This window comes from Protomyctophum bolini (genome assembly GCF_963924005.1).
Source record: "Protomyctophum bolini genome assembly, chromosome: 13".
Classification (NCBI taxonomy): domain Eukaryota; kingdom Metazoa; phylum Chordata; class Actinopteri; order Myctophiformes; family Myctophidae; genus Protomyctophum; species Protomyctophum bolini.
In genome coordinates, this window is record NC_137874.1 from 37,498,542 (window position 1) to 37,519,503 (window position 20,962).

The 20,962-nt window shown below is 43.1% G+C and overlaps 2 protein-coding genes across 2 annotated transcripts; both read left to right on the forward strand.

Annotated features, from left to right (window-relative positions):
- Positions 1-588: 588 nt before the first annotated feature.
- Positions 589-6,058, forward strand: pfdn1 (prefoldin subunit 1). Its single transcript, XM_080779900.1, has 4 exons — positions 589-650; positions 2,184-2,350; positions 3,342-3,426; positions 5,467-6,058. The coding sequence occupies exons 1-4, from the start codon at positions 618-620 to the stop codon at positions 5,548-5,550; spliced, it is 369 nt and encodes a 122-aa protein (XP_080636026.1). The 5' UTR covers positions 589-617; the 3' UTR covers positions 5,551-6,058.
- Positions 6,059-8,063: 2,005 nt separating this feature from the next.
- On the forward strand, positions 8,064-20,588 carry slc23a1 (solute carrier family 23 member 1; the record flags this gene model as incomplete). Its single annotated transcript, XM_080781173.1, has 14 exons — positions 8,064-8,144; positions 9,256-9,408; positions 10,791-10,948; positions 11,562-11,650; positions 12,211-12,278; positions 13,026-13,207; positions 13,483-13,603; positions 13,788-13,944; positions 14,500-14,647; positions 14,981-15,086; positions 15,605-15,734; positions 16,562-16,705; positions 17,619-17,714; positions 20,275-20,588. 14 exons carry the CDS (start codon positions 8,064-8,066, stop codon positions 20,586-20,588), a joined length of 1,947 nt encoding a protein of 648 aa, XP_080637299.1.
- Between the last annotated feature and the right edge of the window lie 374 nt (positions 20,589-20,962).

Here is a 20,962-nt window from a genome sequence, read left to right on the forward strand (position 1 = left end):
TTTCTGGGGAAGCTTTCGAAAGAGTCAATAAACATTAAAAGACAAATGCTACATTCAAGCTGTTAATGTTGGGATATGAGCGAACAGTGCATGGAGTTCCATAAGGAGCTGATAGTCATGCCAAAAGGCCAGCGCTCACCCAGCACTGCCAGCAGTCTGCCGTCACCCAGGCGGATGTGTGTGCACGACCTCGCCCTTTAGGGCATCTTACTGGTTAATGGTACCCCAACTTTCAGCAACTGTCACAGTCTCACAGATTCCCCTAGGCCTAGGCTAGGGAAACAGAATTTCAGTCTTTGTGAGATGTGTTACTATTAGACACCTTTACAAACACACAATACATTGGTGAAGAAATGTATTGGTATTAGGATTTTTTCTCATATTTGTTTAATATCCCCCCTGGATATATGCTATGCATTGAGGTTGAGTAAGCTCAGGACTCCTACAACAATAAATCCATTACTGTGGAGTAATGTAATGTGACTTGATGATGAACCCATAGGTATTATAATATTTCGGATGTGCCACTAGAGGGGGATATGTCATCTTTCCCTCGTGTTTCCCCATAGAGATTTGCGCATGCGCTGTGGCTGTGTTACGCCCTTTTATTGTCCATCATGGCTGCGCCCGTAGACCTCGAATTGAAAAAGGTAAACGTTCAACGTATTCATCATTTATCCTCCTGAAAGTAACCGACGGTTCGATTTATAATAGTTGCTGTTGCACATAATGTATTATTGCATTCACGGTGACGTTTTAAAGAACAAGTGCACGAAAAAAGACACGCTACTGTGCAGTAGACTAAGACATCATGCAGTCATTTTAATAACTACAATGGCTGGTTTTGGTTGAGGGTCTTTAGTAATAAGTACTTTTCACTCTGTGAGCAATTTCAGCAATATATACAACATGTATAATATATAGCTATAGCTAAGCTAACCCTTAGCTGTTATGGTTTGTTATTCTTAACTGGGAAACTTTGGGAGCTAAAACACGTTAGCCCCTTTTTTCGGGACCCTTATTTACCTTTTCTGTATTTCTGGAGACCCTCTCCCCAAGTGTAGACTACTGCCTGGGCTATCATGTGAATTGAAAAACGGGAATTATGTCGGATACATTAAAGTTAAATTATCTGGCCTTACATTTTGAATTACCTAATAACTAAAATATCATCAAAGTCATAATGGGAATGTCATTTACATTGTGAATGTCAGTCTAGGTGTCATAAAAGCACATAACTAATTGACGAATTTCTCAAGCTTGTATAGAGGGTATTCGCATGCTTAAAGTGAATGGCACATCGAGTGGCAAAGCAACATGCAAAGTGAGTTTAACATTGTATCATTGTATCCCTGAACAAGACACTTGAATCCTAACTGCTGCCAGCCTGCTCACTTAAGAAGCACTCTGCTGGATGAAGTTTACCCCACCACTGCACAACCCGAGCGCACAACCGGTCTTCTTAATGTTTTTCCTGAAACACGAATATATTGCTATATCAGTGGTGCTCAGAACGTTATCATGTCAAGGAACCCCATCTCAAATATTTTGTTCCAGGGCAGGGGACCCCTGCCCTGCCCTGGAACGAGCCGGAATCGGTCCGGCACCCTGGGTGCGTTCCTGTGGGTCTGGAAACCCTGCACCACTTACTTCACACGGGTGTGATTTTCAAAAATAGGCAGATAGTGAGTGACGTTTTTTTTTAAGATATTCTTTTGCGGCTTATGCCTTTTTATTGTTTTTTTTTTGTTGAAGGGACAGACAGTAGGCTGACAGGAAACGGGAGAGAGATGGGGGAAGACATGCAGTAAAGGCCGTGTCGGGCTCGGGAGTCGAACCCGCGGCACACTGCGACTGGATTACCAGTCGGGTATATCTGCTACTTTTGAATAGCCAAACAGTGTAAAATATAGCTAAGATCTCAAATGACGCAGATGCTTTCACGGTTGTTACTTTAACGGGGTTTGTTTTTCTTTTCTGCCTTTATTGATAGGTTGAAAGTAGACTGACAGGAAATGGGGAGAGAGATGGGGGGGGGGGGGGGGAAAGACACGCAGCAAAGGCTGTCAGGATCGGGAGTCAGGCTGGCTCAACAGCCTAGGTGCCCAGACGGTTGAGCTAACCGTCCGGGCCAGTTAATTAATCTTTGAATTTGATTGAATGGTCTCTTGTCCCGCCTCCAGGCCTTCACGGAGCTGCAGGCTAAGATGATTGACACCCAGCAGAAGGTGAAGTTGGCCGACCTGCAGGTCGAGCAGCTGAGCCATTTGAAGAAACACGCCAAACTGACGAACTCCGAGATCGCCACTCTGCCCGACAACACGCGCATGTACGAGGGCATAGGACGCATGTAAGTCACCGCATCACCGGCATTTCTTGACAGAAGTATACCGTGGATTTTTATGAAACAAAAACTTTAAAGATAGGGGATAATTCAAGCTTTCTGTACAGCTGCAAAAAGTGTACAGTATTTGTTAAAATCATGCTTTCATGTGGACACGCTCACCAGTTCATTAAGTATGCCTGGTTTGCCTGATGGGTGGTGATCCACCTGAACTGAAGCCACAGCTGTAGTTGTATGATAAAGCGGGAGGCATTAGGGGAGGGGCAGATATCACTATATTACTGTTTATTTCATTGGCCCGTTTGACTGTCAAGGGTTCAGCCTCCAGGAAGAAACCCTAAATACAAAGTTAATACACCATTGCACATAAAAACGACTCCAGGGTGTCTAATGAAGTACTGTCACCTCATAGACACATGAAAAATACAAAAATTGTGGCACTCCATCTTTAACATTGTTTAATACAATCAGATTATGTTTGGATGTATGGGCTGTCAGTGGTTGTTGTTGCAAAATCTAGTGGCTAGGCAGCGTTGTGATTTTAAAGCAGGATAAACAAGTACATTTGGAAGTGATAAAACAAAGCTAATAGAACTGGAACTATCAAATTGAAGCTGATAACTCTCTGATGTACTCTCTCCTGATATGGCCTCCTACCTGAAAATGTATTTGATGTTATTAAAGAGCTGGAGAGACCCTTTTTTTGTTTAACAAAGATATCCAGAAAATACATTTGCAGAAATGTCCATACTACATTGAAGATGGCGGTGTGCATCTAGTGTCCATACTGTCCAATCTGGTGTTCCGTCTGCTAAGCTTCAAATAACTTGGGAGACCACTTCCAACCACTGCAGATGTTATGTGCTATTTACTGTATATTGTATTAACATTTTTCAATCATAGAGATTGGCCCAGGGCTTATTTTTAATCTTTAATGGATTATGAAAGTAACCCTGTGTAAAGTGTAAATGTGTGTGTTCTCGGTTCTGCCTCTCAGGTTCATTCTCCAGTCCAAAGAAGAGATTAACAACCAGCTCACAGAGAAACAGAAGACAGCAGACGAGAAGATTAAGGAGCTGGAGGTAATTGAAACACAAATGCACACAGTGATCGTACCGATTACACTTTTTATTAACGATTCAGAATACTTTGCGTTGAATTAAATTGCATTGATTTCGGTGATCACATAGAGAAGCATTGCTAGAAGTAGAAACAACTCCTTTAAAACCATTGTTTTCCTTTAAACCATTGTTTTCCTATCATATGGCGAATACCTCACATTTTCCAGGCTCTTTTGGGTACACCAAAATGGGTGCAAAGAATGGAGTCTGAGAGAGACTGAAAGGGGGAAACAAGCGAGTGTATGATAGAAAGTGAAATTATATATATATATATATATATATATATATATATGTATGTGTGTATGTATTTTCTGCCTACCAGTAGGCTATTAGGCTATAGTAGTAGTCTGCTAGGCTTTCCAGCCTCACTGTGGAGACATATACTGTACCATTGTATATGATTGATTTGATTGATTGATTGATTGATTATTTATTTTCGTGTCATGCACACCTTGTGCCCAACCCTCATGGGTTTATAAGACACCATTTCACTTTTGCAATTACAGCATGTTTTACATTACATCATTTACGCATTTTACAGCATGTTTACATTACATAATTCATTTTATTATATATATATTATACAATTAAATAAACACTGTATGGTTTGGGTGTCAGATGATAACATAACATAACCTTCATCCACAAAAGTAATGGGTCTGCCCTGTCCGTTTTTATACTCTTAACGTCCATTCCACCGCGGGCCGTCAGAATTATGCTTCCATTGTAGTCTTGCAGTGCGTTGACTGTCGGCGATATCAAATAATTAAATACACGCTGTATGGTTTCTTTGATTTGGGTGCTGACAAAATAACATAACCTTCAGCAACATTCCCAAACACATGTATGCTCTGCTCTCTACCTGTCCTCAAATGAGCATGACAGTGTAATCAAAATAATAATGGTCAGATCGCATACAGACAGATTATTTATTTACTGCGGGGAGAACATATGTTTGACTGACCACTCGTCACTCTCGTGGTGTATTTTCCCCCTCTCCCTGGTTCCGTAAGGATATGTCCACATGTCTTCTCTCAAGTAAGATGTAAACATTGAGAACTGTTTTGACGTGAGGGGAGGGGAGGGGAGACGGCTATCGGATCAGAACACCCCAACATTTTCGCCACCGTCGATCCAGAGCCATAGAGTAGAAGAGTTGTGACATGTCAAAGATAGTAGAGAGATGGAAGATGGTGTGCTGCAGTGACAGTGTACACACCAGCGTCACTGACAAGCAACTTACGAACTACAGACTGGCAGCCAAGTAGCCTAGCATCCTACTAGTCTACATGTAGGCACAAAGATGGTGCCCAAATAAGCCAAAATCCTACTGAACGCGTCACTATGCTCTAGTCTATGCCCTATAATCTATGGTGCAGATTCTCAATTAATTGTGCATAAAGTGAAGTATTTAAAACCTTTTTTTGCTTTAATCGTGAGGATTATGGCGTACAGCTCATGAAAGTCAAAAAATCCTATCTCAATGAATTAAAATATTTGACGAGACCACTACAAAAATGAGAAATGTCGACCATCTGAAAAGTATATTAATGTATGCAGTTAAAGGATTAGTGTTATTCATGTCCAGAGTCTCAAGTTACACGCTGCTGGAAAAGGAAGATCAGCATCAACATAAAGCTTGTCAAATTGTATGGAGGCACACAGTGCTATAAAATATCATAATACATGGTTGTGTTGAGACATGACAAAACACAGTGATGAGTGATGTGTTATCTGCTAGTGCTTATATGACTGCGGTCTGCTACTGTATTTTGGTAGTCCATTTTGTGTCTATATTTTTTTAAGTGGTGAATGTATACTATTTAAAAGCAGCTGCAGACCTTGGCTTAGGAGTAACGCGTTCAGTTTGTCTTGTCCAGTGAGCACAAATACTACAGCATCCAGTAGTGACATTTCAAACAACCAGTTTAAGTCATGGATGATAGTCATGTCTGCCTGTTGTGTGTGTGTGTGTGTGTGTGTTTAATGTCTTTTCTACAGCAAAAGAAGGTGTACCTTGAGCGCAGTGTAAAGGAAGCCGAGGACAACATCAGAGAGATGCTGCTGTCTAGGAGAGCCCACTGATACAACATACCCACGCAAAGCTAGCCTACGCGAAGATCCTGTTGTCCAGAAAAAGCTCAGTGACTCACATTCATTGTTTTCTGTTGCCTGGTTGCATTTGAAACTCAACTGTTATACATTGGCACCATTTTTCAATCCTCAGTGCTGGTCCAAAACTAAAAGGACAAAGAAAAGAAGAATCATTGAGTTACGGCGACTGTTCTTCGTGGCAGTGATGCTTAGCTGTTCCATTTCCACGCATGGTTTAACGCTACTGTAGCAAACCTTTGGTCAACTGAAAATAATAAGTTGTTTTTGTTTGTTTTTGTTTTGAAAGGACTTTTGGCTTGATATACTTTATCTTGCTTTAGTATTCCACTATTTCTGACTTAATAATTAACATAACATTGTGGGTGTGCACACACACATGCACACACCTTAGTGGTTTACATTTGTATGTTGAAGTGCACTGTCATTGTAGCTGATTTGTTGTTTCAGTCAGTTTCATTAAAGCGAATCCTACATGTTATCTATCTGTCCATCCGTTCTGTGAACAGTTGAAGAAAAGTTTGTTTCCAAAATTATGTTTGTATAGTTGGCTATACTGTAGCAATAGCATGTTGGAATCTGACATAGAAAAGTGAGCGTTGTTCAAACCAAGTTCTCGTGAAACGTTCTCACAAAATCATTCTCCCTAGTTCACTAAGTTATCCTGTGTTGTCTCGGTACATGAATGTTTATCTTGGCTACAGCTTATGAAGCCATTTTGGTATCTTTCTGGATGCAACATCATTTATTTCATCATGTTTGGGTGAGTCAAATCAACTTTACAAACTTGCTTTGGCAATGTAAACGTCTTTTTTCTCATGCCTATAAAGCTCCATTGAATTGAGTGCTGGTGAGTGCAGTACCTAACATTAATCTAACTGAGCTGAATGAAAAACGTTGGTCAAAACATTTTTGTATCTAAAGCCTAACTATTTCTTTTCCATTCTTCTATGGTAGCATCCCAAGTAATGTACAGAACCTGGCATTGCAAGGAATTCACTCCCAATTAGTAGTTGCATCAGAACTGATTACTCTCTCTGTCTCTCTCACTGGTCTGCAATGTGTGTCAGAGGTCACTCATCAGGTTATCTTCACCTATCACATACTGTACCCTGTAAGCACAAACTGACTCGTTCTCCCTCAGATAACGTAGTTTTGAAGATAATTTTGTTTGAACTATAATCTGTTTCCTATATTAGGCTCCTGATGCCTAGGTCTCACGTGGAAACCATGGGGAGGATTACTAATGGACATGTGGATGGTTTGTTACCGCTGCAAATAAATATTGTGTGTGTGTGTGTGTGTGTGTGTGTGTGTACAAATCTGCTGTTGTCTGGTGTACTGTATAAAGTGTGTGTTTTTTAGAAGTCTGCATTGGTTTACAGTAGATAAACTGCACTGGTGAGAAGACAAGAAATATCATGGGAATGAATTCTATGATTTCCTCACTGTCACTGCCTGGTCTGTCACCTGTGTCCAATCTGTTCCTTTTGCTTCTTTAGGTCCTTTTCAGTGATGTCCTGGTTGGCGAACTGGATAAAGGCCTCTCCTGTACTACGACCCTGGTAGTCCATGGCCAAATGTGATCTCTTTCTAGCACTGCTCTTCTTCACATTTATTATGTTATAGATTCATATACTGTATTGTATTCAGAGGCTGTGCATTGCATGGTGTGTCTGGAGAGTTATGAAGTTAAAAGTGATTCTCTCATACTATTTCCCCAGTACCAACCATCTGGTCACTCCTGCTTCTCAAACCACTTTGAGGTCAGATTCGTGAGCATTTCCATAGCATAGTTTATTTTAATCATCAATCGATAAATTGTGTTCTGGCTTGGTTCAATGGAACAATTAGACATAGTATGCTTTAAATTCCTATTTGTCGTTATCACAATGAAAACTAATTTGTCAAGGTTTTAGAGAAAAACTACTGTGATATATATATTTTTACATTAAAGGACAGCTCCAGACTAACAAATAGTGTAAAAGCGATATGCTTTTATGGGCTCCGCTCTGTGCTATGAGGTCTGCTGGGGAAACGGGACTACAGGGGCATTTCTGCAAAATAGACCCCATGGCAAGTAATTTGGGAACAATGTAAGTAGGAAAATGTTCCTGGTCTGGTGCCTTTGAATAGAACCCCTAATATCTATCCCAGGCCACAATAGCTCAAGTTCCTAAAAGCAGAAATATTAATCTTACTGGACGCCCCCCCCCCACCCTCTCTCTCTCTCCAGGTGAAAGTCCATTACTCTGAGAAGCAGATGATTAACCACTGACTTAATTTCTTTATGAAACAACAGCCGCTCCTGGCGGTGACATCACACACATACACACAGTTAGTTAAAACCTTGAGAAGCGCATGCACGCGTGACGTCTCCAGGAAAAGCTTTTGCACACTGGATTGCCACATCAACATTCTTTCTCTCTTCTCTACCTTTCTCTGCCCACACACACGCGCGCGAACACCCACGCATTCACGCACGCATGCCGGTGTCTCTACCATTTCCGCCGGTCAGTCACCACCAGGCAGTTGACCAGCTGAAACAGATGGACACCAAACACAAGGTATGTACCTAACTCTAATGAGTTAATATCTGAAATCCAACACTCAGCACCTTTGAAATACATAGCATGACACATATGCAAAACTCCAAGTACATAAGAATAAAAAACAAGAATATAGACCTGAGATAAATAACGGTGATGTTGCAATTGTTGTACAGTATAGTACAGTAGGCTACAATCTACGTGACCCAGATCTAGTCTTTGTATCAAGGAGAACGTGGTAGATAGTTTCCACTACTTTAGTTAGTTTTAGTTTTAGTTGTTAGTACTGCAGTACTCATTGACCTGCTCTGGGATCAAGCTGAAAGTCACTCTGCTGGGGAGAGTCATGTCCCACTTGGTAATATGGGCATATCCTCAACAGCACATAGTCGATATTGTATTTTATGTATGAACTATAAAATATAATACAGTTTATTATCAAATACCAGCCTGATGAGAGGACCAAGAGGATGTTCTTGCCCTGACCACTCTGGGCTAGGGCTGATATATACGGCAACTGGCCAATCAGTGCAAGATTAAGTGCCGTCATTTGCTTAGAGCAAATCATGATATTCATGTACTGTAATTTATAGTAATGGTAATCTGCTTATTGCGACCAAAGGTCGCAGTTAACTATGGAATCGTTAACCCACCTGGTGCCCAGGTGGGTTAACGTGACATCACCAGGGATGTAGATGTGGAGACCGTGATGTCATAGTAAATCCGACCTGCTGTCGCAGTTAATCCCATAACTGATGTCATCAATATTGGCCAGCGTCTCTACAACAAACCCTTAGAATAGATCTTCATATATGGATATATGTCAGAACCGGTTCTGACATTCCATATGTTGATCCTTACCCATCCATCCTTCCTCCCTTTTGACTTATACCTGTAGTCCATTCAAATTTCAAACTCTAGACGGGCCTGCCCCAAAGATAGACCTCTTAAGGTCACGGTGACCTGATTACACTGTAACCTGATAACACACGTTTTATGTAGATCCATGTAGTTGTACAGTAGATCATTTCTCGTACGTGTGCATGTGCACGTGCGTGTGTGTGTGCGCGCGCACGCTCGCACGTGCTGAAGAACCTCCATATAATAAGTAACATTATTTTGCCTTCAGAATCATGATGCCCTGGCAGCAAAAGTCAAACAGCCAATGGATGGGGAGATTGGGGCGAAGCAGCCAATCGGTCCACAGAGGGCCGGTCTGGACATGATCTACACGATAGAGGATGTTCCACCCTGGTACCTGTGTATACTGCTGGGTCTACAGGTATACACACATGCACGCACAGTCGCACACACAAACACATGTAGAATGTAGATCCTATGTCAGAAACCCCCCTGACTTTGTAGTTTGTATTCACGTTCATGGTAAAAAAAACTACAGCAGATTAAGTAAGCAGCACAGCTGTAACTAATCTAATTAAAAGTGGGCGATAGATTTATAGGTGTGGCCAGAGCCTTGGGTGTGCCAATGGGCAAGCAAGCACGGTCGTCAACCTTCTAACACACCCATTATTAAGCCATTTTTAATCTGAGTAACTGCAGCTGCTTGCTTACATCACCTGGTCAGTCTTTATGCTGCCTGCCGTGTTTTTACCTGGCTGTTAACTAGAAAACAAACTGCAAAATCAGCCAAAGGTTTCATGCACCAAAGTGTGACCTCATCTTTCTATTCTTGTGAGGACATCTGGTAATGTACTCGCATAGAAAAGCATTGATTCACTACATTATTAGTAGTAGTTGCGAGTTTGTTACCGTAGGTTGACTATGAAAACCGTTGGTTTGTCACGCCTCCATATATGGTCACGCCTCGTGACATCTCACCTCCATATATGGTTATCACGCCTCGTGACACGTCACGCCACCATGGCCATATATGAAGATGACGACACTGACCTAGCTATAGGTATAGCTATACATGGAGAAGACTGAATCATCGCCTAGATCTGCATATACTGTATGGAGCCGGCCAGCAACTCTACATGATCTGACCTCAAACCCATAGATTTCCATATATGGAGCTGACCTGTTCTGACATCTGACATTCTGACAGCATATGTTGATCCTTCCCCATCCATCCTTCCTCTTCGATGTCTCCCTTTCGACTGATACCTGACTGTCCATTCAAACTCTAGACAGGCCTGCCCCAAAGTTATTAGTGCAACCGTGCCCGGCAGCTTTAAAAAACTAGCGTTCTCATCAGGCCCGGCCTTACCTGGGCCCTCATCAAACCCTGTAAACTCAAGACACTGCCACCATTAGATCCATTAGATATATGGAACTGACCTGTTCTGACATTCCATATTATGTTGATCCCATGCCAAAACACCAGCAGTCTGCCGTCATAGATGCGTGCGCTTCTCGCCCTCAGGGCGTCTTACTGGTAGATAGATAGGAAGGTAGTAGTTGATAGGAAACTGTGGAGGGTCGAGTTGGTGTAGCCTAGACCTCACTCTTACACAGCCCTGAAGCAACGAGGAAGGACTGCTCATGAGTCAGACATCCCGCTGTGTGGCGGGTCAAAACAAATCTGTGCTGCGGGTTAAAGATGTCCTGTGGCTTCCTGTGAAAATCAAGTTCATTGCAGAAAAAGGATTTAATACTGTGTACACTACAGTCACAAATAAAGTTGATTTGCTTCGTTCTCAGCACTACCTGACATGTTTCAGCGGCACAATAGCAGTTCCATTCCTCCTGGCCGAGGCCATGTGTGTGGGTCAGGACCAGTACACGGTCAGCCAGCTGGTAGGAACCATCTTTACCTGCGTTGGCATCACCACCCTCATCCAGACCACCTTTGGCGTGAGGTATAGAGAATTTGTGTTTTTGTTTTTGTAATCCTTTATTTACCCAGGGTAGTAGCTGAGCACAAGTGCTCATTTTCAGCAACGCCCTGCACATAGCAACACGTGTGTGTGTGTGTGTGTGTGTGTGTGTGTGTGTGCGCGTGAGTAGTTTTTCCACCACCATCATCATATCTGCCGATCTTACCTTAATCAACTTACATGAAGTGCTTCTCTTTGTAGTACTAATACATGAGTAGTGTGTCAATATTGCTTGTGTTTGGTGTTCTAATCTAATCTGTAAAAAAATTAAAATTATGAACCTGTCATGCCCTGTGTGTGTGTGTGTGTGTGTGTGTGTGTGTGTGTGTGTGTGTGTGTGTGTGTGTGTGTGTGTGTGTGTGTGTGTGTGTGTGTGTGTGTGTGTGTGTGTGTGTGTGTGTGTGTGTGTGTGTGTGTGTGTGTGTGTGTGTGTGTGTGTGTGTGTGTGTGTGTGTGTGTGTGTGTGTGTGTGTGTGTGTGTGTGTGTGTGTGTGTGTGTGTGTGTGTGTGTGTGTGTGTGTGTGTGTGTGTGTGTGTGTGTGTGTGTGTGTGTGTGTGTGTGTGTGTGTGTGTGTGTGTGTGTGCGTGCGTGAAGACTCCCTCTGTTCCAGGCCAGTGCATTTGCCTTCTTGATACCAGCGCAGGCCATTTTGGGTCTGGAGCGCTGGAAATGTCCTCCTGAAGGTAGGATGGCTGCGTCCTGTCTGCATGTGTTTAACACCTGAGTCTCCTTCAGTCAGTCTGTCTGTCTGTCTGCCTCCCTCTGCCCGACTCACTGTCTGTCTGTTTGCCTCCCTCTGCCCGACTCACTGTCTGCCTGTTTGCCTTTGGGACTCTCTGTACTTGTAGTTTTATTCAATTTCATAAAATAAACGGGTTATATGTTGCTTTTCTGCTGTGAGACACCCTTTTTGTGATCATTGATTTTTGATAGACTCAGATTTGTGCTCCTTTGTATGAACATATACATTGAATGTGAATATTTCTCAACTAAAAGTAATGATCAAATCAAAATAGCTAGATGTGGACATTATTTGGTTGAATCAACATTGATATATATACTGTATATGGACCTGGTCCATATGGTTCAGAAGAAGTATGCATTGCATTTATGTCCTTAAAACCCCACCCATCCACACCAACACCTGGTTTTCATGGAGTTCCTCAGCCAGACTTTTGGTTTCTGTTCTTAAAGTGTGCTACCATTCGTGCCATTGATTGGCTGTCCTGTATCTCCTCTGCAGAAGAGATTTATGGCAACGGGACTCTTCCTCTAGACACATCCCACATCTGGCATCCCCGCATGAGAGAGGTAGAGACCGCTGTTTATGTTTATGTTTATTGAAGGATCCCCATTGGAGACACATGACTACCACTGTAGCAACAGAAGTCTGTAAAGTGTGTATAGCTAGGCGTAATCTAGGCTCATGGTAAGTGTTAGCAGCAGGTGGCGCAGTGGTGAAGTGCTCACCCACCACCGTGGACTTTGTGGGTTCAAATCCAACGTGGTGCATCCAACTTTGTCGTGCGTCTATACGAACACGATTGACCCATGTTTGGGGGAGGGAAATGGAATACTATTAGTAATAGTGGCAGATGTTAAGGGGCGGCGGTGGCTCAGGGGTAGAGTGCCTGGATGGGAACCGCAAGGTTGCCAGTTCGAACCCGGGCTCCCCCAGAGTTACTGTCGAAGTGTCCTTGAGCAAGACACTGAACCCCTAATTGCTCCCGATGTGCTAGTTGGTGCCTTGCATGGTTTCCGCTGCCATCGGTGTGTGAATGGGTGAATGTAATGCACAATCTATGTAAAGCGCCTTGGATAAAGGCACTATATAAATGCACCATTTACCATTTACCATTTAGATGTATAGCTGTATTTGCAAACATAGAAATTGTAAATAGATAGTATAAAAGACAGACCAGCAGACATTGACTGACAGACAGACAGACAAGGCAGGTAAAAAGACAGAGATGGACTGGCACTTTGCAGACAGAAAGACTGATAGACTGACCTTCAGTCATACCGTGAAGTTTGTAATATTGCTGTTACCCTCCCCAGATCCAGGGGGCGATAATCATGTCCAGTGTGGTGGAGGTTTTCATTGGTTTGCTGGGTCTACCAGGACTGCTGTTGGACTATATCGGCCCTCTGACGATCACCCCAACAGTCTCACTTATTGGCCTGTCTGTCTTCACTACCGCCGGAGACAGAGCTGGATCTCACTGGGGACTATCAGCACTGTATGTTTCTGTCTGTCTGTCTGTCTGTCTGTCTGTCTGTCTGTCTGTCTGTCTGTCTGTCTGTCTGTCTGTCTGTCTGTCTGTCTCTCTCTCTCTGTATCTCTCCTTGAGTGTATCTGTCATTGGATATCTGTACATAATACAGTATAGACAGACATAAATAAAAGTTAAGACAATTATATCGAAGTGTGTGTGCGTGTGTGTGTGCGTGTGTGTGGCGCGCGTGCGTGCGTGCGTGCGTGTGTGCTTGCGTGACTTTGCTCATGCGTGTACAGGTGTATTTTCCTGATTGTGCTGTTTGCTCAGTACCTGAGGGAGTGGGCACTTCCTTTTCCCAGCTACAACAGGAAGAGAGGATTCTTCACCACCAGAGTTCATGTCTTCAAGATGTTTCCTGTAGGAACACACACACACACACACACACACACACACACACACACACACACACACACACACACACACAAAACAAGTTGTTATACCCTAACTAGCTATAATATGCATTGTAATCACCTTTTTCTGTCTCTCTTTTGTTCTGTCTCCCTCTCTTCCTCCCCTTCTCATATTATTTCTCTCTATTCAGATCATTCTAGCCATCTCGGTGGTGTGGTTTGTCTGCTATGTCCTCACACTGACCGACATGTTGCCTAGTGATCCCAGTAGCTATGGACACAAGGCGCGGACAGACGCCCGTGGTGACATCATGATGATGTCACCCTGGTTCCGGGTCCCATACCCTTGTGAGGAAGTTTCCCCATCATTTTGATGAAATATTATCCAATCAACAACAACTGCTTTGATTACATGGTGAACCATAGCAAGACATTCTAGAGGCGTGCATAGCCGCATGGGGCTCAACTATGAGCGCATCGACTTGGGGTGTCATTCTGAGCACTCTAGAAACATACATACATACTGTACATACCGGTACATATACAAAACAGGCAGACCAACAGTCTCATTGCAATAATGTTATCACCATATATATTTTCAGACCATATGGTACTGTATGATAAACAAGTACAATTAAAGACGGTATTTTGCGCATACGTCATTCCTGTTACAGCGATGGGACGAGCTCAAGTCAAAATTCAATGTAGCCCAATATCATAAAACATGTCAATATCACTTGAACTGCCCTTGAGGTTAAGCATCGACACATTTCTTCCGCCTGTTCCCTATAGGGGGAAACAAATATCAAGTCACCTTGATCCATTGCAAAGATGTGTAAAATAATCTTCTCCTACCTTCCTACCTTCCTACCTACCTACCTACCTACCGCCTGCCAACAACAGGTCAGTGGGGGTTGCCAACCATAACGGTAGCGGGGGTGCTGGGGATGTTCAGTGCCACGCTGGCGGGCATCGTGGAGTCCATCGGTGATTACTATGCCTGTGCTCGTCTCTCTGGAGCCAAGCCCCCTCCAGTCCACGCCATCAACAGGTCAGATGCTGCTGGCACACACACACACACACACACATGCACACACGTTTGTATTGCTGTGCTTGTGAGGACAAAAATAGCCACATTTTGCATGTTGTGAACTTGTAAATCAACAACCATGATGAAACACCCAAGTTATGCCTATCAGGATTCAGGCCTTATAGTATAGTAATACACACACACACACACACAGACACACAGACACACACAGACGCACGCATGCACATACAGTACATGCACGCGCACACACACACACACAGAGTATTATTTGTGCTCGTTATTGTTGTTTTGCTGTTTTGTGTCATCCATTGTTGATTGCTGTGCTGTTTCCAGGGGGATCTTCACTGAAGGTGTGTGCTGTATCATCGCTGGCCTTTTGGGAACAGGAAACGGATCCACTTCCTCTAGCCCAAATATAGGCGTGCTGGGCATCACCAAGGTAACTGAGGCCACGCCTCCCCTGTGGAGGATCAACTACAGTCAAAGTGTTCCTTCCAGTGTTTATATATCATCACTGTCTGGCAGAAATCTCTTAATAACTTATTTACCAGCTCAGTGGCCTTGTGGTTAGAGTGTCCGCCCTGAGACTGGGAGGTCGGGGTTCGATCCCCGGCCGGGTCATACCAAAGACTCTAAATAATGGGACCCAGTGCCTCCCTGCTTGACACTCAGCATCAAGGGTTGGATTGGGGGTGGGAAGTGAGGACGCCGGCGTCGACTGTTCGCCGCTTCACCTCCCAATGTATGAATGAATTAACCATTGTAAAGCGCTTTGAGCACTTGGAAAAGCGCTATAAAAATGCAATTCATTTAACTTTTTTTTTGTGATGCCCTTACTTGAACATACTATAGCGTCACACAAAAGTATCTAAAGTAGCAGATCCACAACAAGCTCGAAATGCGGTGCGTTTTGAACTTGTTAAATGTTCTCATATACTCTCTTCTTCTCTCCTCTAGGTTGGCAGCCGGAGGGTAGTTCAGTATGGAGCAGCTATCATGCTTCTGTTGGGAACTGTGGGGAAGTTCACTGCTCTGTTCGCCTCTATTCCAGACCCCATCCTCGGTGGGATGTTCTGCACTCTATTTGGTGAGTTGATCTTTAGGATATAAAAGATATGGTCTGACTTGTACTAGACACCTGTTGTCGTGCGTTGATTATTTTACACAATAAATCAGCCAACACCCAACACATTGCAGTTTGTTTGCAAAGTTGCAACTGTTCTCTGTTGTTAGAGATATAATATTATTTATCCGCTTTATAGCAGAGTATTATCAGCTATGATCTGATCTGGAACTTATAGTTCAGTGTACCGGGGGAGAAGAAGTTAAATACCAAGATAAAGTCTTGTTTCAATGTTTTTATCCGGAGCTAGGCCCGGTTTTTGTTTGTCAGCAACAACTCCATGTTCACTCACTGGCTGTTCAGATTTTGGTAGTGTTGTGTTTCCAACACATCCCATTAAAATGCAGATCTGTTGACAGTGACACGGAATTAAGAAGCATTCAGCTCCAACCTCCACAAAGATGATCTAAACATTCAAAAAGGAAAGAATGCGGTCTATATTTTATAAAATGCTCCATTTCAACTTGCCATTGTCAGTTGGTGGATTAGGAGAGTCTATAGCTCCCTCTTGTGGTCACATTAGGCTGCCGGTAGCCATAATATTGTAAATGCTTATGGCTACACTGACCAGTATTAGCACTGATAGAGCCAAGAGCTAGACCAATATTTAACCTGTCAGCAAAAGAGCTTCAGTGACTTTAGTCATCTTATGACCAGCACAATCAAGGCCATCATTTAGTTCATCCATGGAGCATTGGCCCATTCTTCGTTCTGAGAAAAAAAGCACTGTAATTAAATCGAATGCAATTACATTTTTATCTTAATTCATGAAGTGTGTCTGTGAACTGTAGGTATGATCACAGCAGTCGGGCTGTCCAACCTCCAGAATGTAGATTTGAATTCGTCCAGGAACCTGTTTGTTCTTGGTTTCTCCATGTTCTTTGGCCTCATGCTGCCTAGCTACCTCAACGAAAATCCCGGGAGCATCAAGACAGGTTTGACATACAAGCTCACACACAATCTGCATGTTACAATCTGTGCGTGAACCGTCTCCCCATCTTTCTGTACTTAAGAGAAGTCGTTGTGTAAGCCTAATCCATTTTGGGCGGGAACCCCTTTTGGTGTTAGCATTATGTTGTAATTTAGCTATTGGAAAATAGCAGATCTACAAGCTCATAGCGTGTCACCGAGTGGCGCGCTACGAGCTTGTAGGTCTGCTATTTTTGACTGACATGGAAATATGGCTTTTTCAGAAAACTGTCAGGATGTAGAAGACATTTATAGAATCTGATCTCAGGTCAGAATGGCCTACGGTGTTTTCCTTCATCAGTGCTACCAAATGTTCCTACATGCATGTTACGACTCACAACGACTCAATGCAATAGAACACGTTGACAGATTGTTGCAGCTTGTCAGTGATGCCACACAAGTTCTGTATTCATGCCAAGAAATACAAGTTCTTGTAAAGATTATTTTCACAAATCTAGTCTACATGTTCCACCAATGAATCTAGGGCAATTACTGCTGACCACAGTAAGAAAATAATTATGGTAAATGCTCTTCACAAGTTATCTGAACCCAATGCCCAAGTATTACATTAACTTTTCAGGAAATGAGAAAAAAAAGGTATCTGCCTCATTAAAGTCAGTAGAGACAGTTTGAGGATCCAATGGAGTTATGCTATGAGGTTTAGTCAGAAGCGCTTTTTGAATACCTTTTATAGCAGTTCAATAGCACTGATTTATGTTTCTGCACAGCGACAATATAATAATCTGTTTCGAAAATACAAGAATGTTTACTATATTTTCTGTTGAGTGATGGTGTAACTTTCTTTCATACATGTTGGGGTAGATTGTGGTCGGCGTGTAAATGGATTCAAAGCTCTTCCATCTTCATGTGTTTGCGTAGGAGTTTTAGAGTTGGACCAGATCCTGACTGTTCTCCTCACCACTCAAATGTTTGTTGGAGGATTTCTCGCCTTCTGCCTGGACAACACTATCCCTGGTACAACACACACATGCATGTGCACGTGCGCCGAGCACGTACGCACGCACAGCACACACACACACACACACACACACACACACACAGATTGTATTAATAATAATTAATTTCTGAAAAATGGCTGCTCTAAAAGCTCACAATGCGTCACGCTGTGATGTGTTGTAAGCGTGTGGATCGGCTATTTTTAGGTGTGTGAAATTGAAATGGCGGCACCACAATGTGCTGAAAACTAACCCTAAACCTAACCTCTAAATGTCTAGTCTCAATCATAAACCCAATCTGAATATTTTACTGATTATATAAGCCTAACTCCCCAAATCTTCTTAACCATAAAACAAAATAAGTCTTGTGAGTTCCAGGAAAATGGTCCTCACAATGTTTATTTCTCACATTCTCTCTCTCTCTCTCTCTCTCTCTCTCTCTCGCTCTACTGTATGTATGTATGTATTGTATGTACAGTATGTATGTATGTAAACAGACATGCACGCACACACGCACGTGTGTGCATGCGCGCGCACACACACACACACACACACACACGCACACGCACACGCACACGCACACACCCTGTTGAGGAAGCTTGGAGAGTTGGGAGTGCAAGCATTTCATTGCCTGCAAGCTGTATGGTATGTGGTTCAGTGCTTGTGACACTTAACACGTTAAACCTTGAGCAGAGGCACATGCATGCGATGCAGGTCATAAACACAAATTGTATGCACACTTGCTAGTACGTGGGCTTATATACCACACACAATTGAGCACGTGCACGTGCATGCAGCCACACACACATTCATGAATGCACATTGTTGCAAACACACAGATACACGCCCACGCACAGGCATGCACACGTAGATTATTTTTATCTACACAATAGATAACACTATCCCTGGAATCATAGCTATGTGGTCTGTCTCTCTCAGCATATTAACACATTACACACAGACACACACACACACACACACACACACACACACACAGACACACACACACACACACACACACACACACACACACACACACACACACACACACACACACACACACACACACACCAAGACCAAGTATTTACATAGGCACTAATGTAGCAACATACACACAAACGCAGCTATAAATACTGTATATGCGTTAGGCTATATACACATAATCGAGTTACTGGAGTGAGGTTAAAGTTTGCATATACGGTCAGGTCATTTGAATTAAGAATAAAGTACTCCATTTAATGGGCAATTAATTAGGCAAAATACTAATAGTAATATTTATTGTCCTAGTAATTCAAACTCAGGCGTTTGTGCATTGGTTTACTTGTTGTGATGATCAATAAAGGCTTCATATAGTCATGTTTAATGACCATTCCATTAACCAGACATTGACCGACTACGCCAGTCGCCATTCTCGACCTCGCTCTTGCTGTAAACCAGACCACTCTGTTATACCCAGAAGTGTATAACGGATACAGTACATGAGTGTAATTCATCAACCCAGTCTTATACCGACCACTGAGCTGATTCACTGGGGGATAAGCTCTCCAGGTGATCATGTGTTACTCTTTCATGGTAACTCATTCAGAATGTCTGTCCTCTTGAAATAAAACCAGCAGTCTTCCAGTCACGAGCCTCTCTTAACGTCTTAGTAACCCGTTGCTTCACAATGACCATCAGCCACTGTCACTCAACCTCTTCAGTCTGTGCGAGTCTCATCTCTGACCCATGAACTTACCAAAGTGTTTTTCCTCCTGCTGTTTGTTAAACAGAGCTTTGCTGTCTAAACACATGGCTCTGAGCCTCTGACACACACACTAGCTGTTCACATTCTCATTCTTCCCTTTCTTTCTTTCTTTCTTCTTTCTTTCTTTCTTTCTTTCTTCTTTCTTTCTTTCTTTCTTTCTTTCTTTCTCTCTCTCTTTTCTTTCCTCTCTGTGCCCCTTCTGTCTCTGTTTGTGTTTTTCTGTCACTATGGCATTAATCTGTCACTACACTGTCGCCAAGGCAACAGTGTTTGTTTGTGTGTGTGTGTGTGTGTGTGTGTGCGTGTGTGTGTGTGTGTGTGTGTGTGTGTGTGTGCGCGTGTGTGTATTTGTGTGTTACCTTCATATAGTCTAATCATAAGAGTACTTAACATGTCACGTACACTGTACATGAGGATTCATGTTACAGTCTGCACATTTGATAGTATGTCTGCGTTGCATGAATGTCAGGTATTTTGAGGCTCATATGTCTCAAGTCTCAATCTCCTGTTTCTTACCTGACTGTGTCCGTGTTACATAACGGTGGTGATATGTTTAGGAGCACTACATGAGGTTTCTGCAAATGGTGTCCTTAGTCAAGACTAAAAGAGACTATGATTTGCGGCTTAAATGAATGCTCAAAGTTAGTGTCTATTTACTGTAGTTGCATTGCACGCAGGCTGCACGCCCCCTCCACACAATCATTCTACAGTTGTAGCCCCCTGCCTAATCTAGTTGAATACCCCTGGCGTATACTGTGAAAGTGAAACCCTGTTCAAGTGACTAGTTTCGACTGTAAAAATCCTGTCTCTTCCTCATCCCACTAACCGAATCCAGGCACCAGAGAGGAGCGGGGGCTGCTGGCAGGCTCTGCCTCCTCCTCCTCTGGCTCCTCCGTCTCCGTCTCCACCACCTATGACTTCCCGGTGGGGATGGGCATGGTGCAGAGAGCCCGCTGGCTGCGCTGGATCCCCATCTGCCCCAGCTTCCAGGGCTACCAGGAGCTGTTCCAGTCCACCACCACCACCAGCAGTGAGTCACATGATGTGGAGGAGTGCAAAGGAGGAGGAGTTGGAGACGTGGGAATATGTGGAGAGGAAAGAGAGGAAGTGGATGCTTCTGATGCCAGCATGCCGTGCACTAAAGTATAGCACTGCTGTCAGGATCCAAAAAGTGAGTATCGATAGTGGACATCAAGAAAACATACAATTCCACACACTGGTAATAATGTGCACACGGTTTGCTCTTCTTCGGGAAACTATTCCTATAGAAGATCCAGATAGATAGCTAGATAGACATAAACTGAAGCCATATCTTCCCTAGGGATTATACAGCAGCTGATCATTCAGCACAGCTGAAGTGACAAAGCAATGTTGATAGCGTGGTACAATTATCAGCGGAGAAGACACTGGAGTTCGTCCATGTACAAAGGAACCAAACCTACCGAACATGCTGTGAGCGTAGGCCCACACCGGGTCTACAAACTGTACCATTTAGTTCGCCAGGGACTGTCATCGTTGACCGT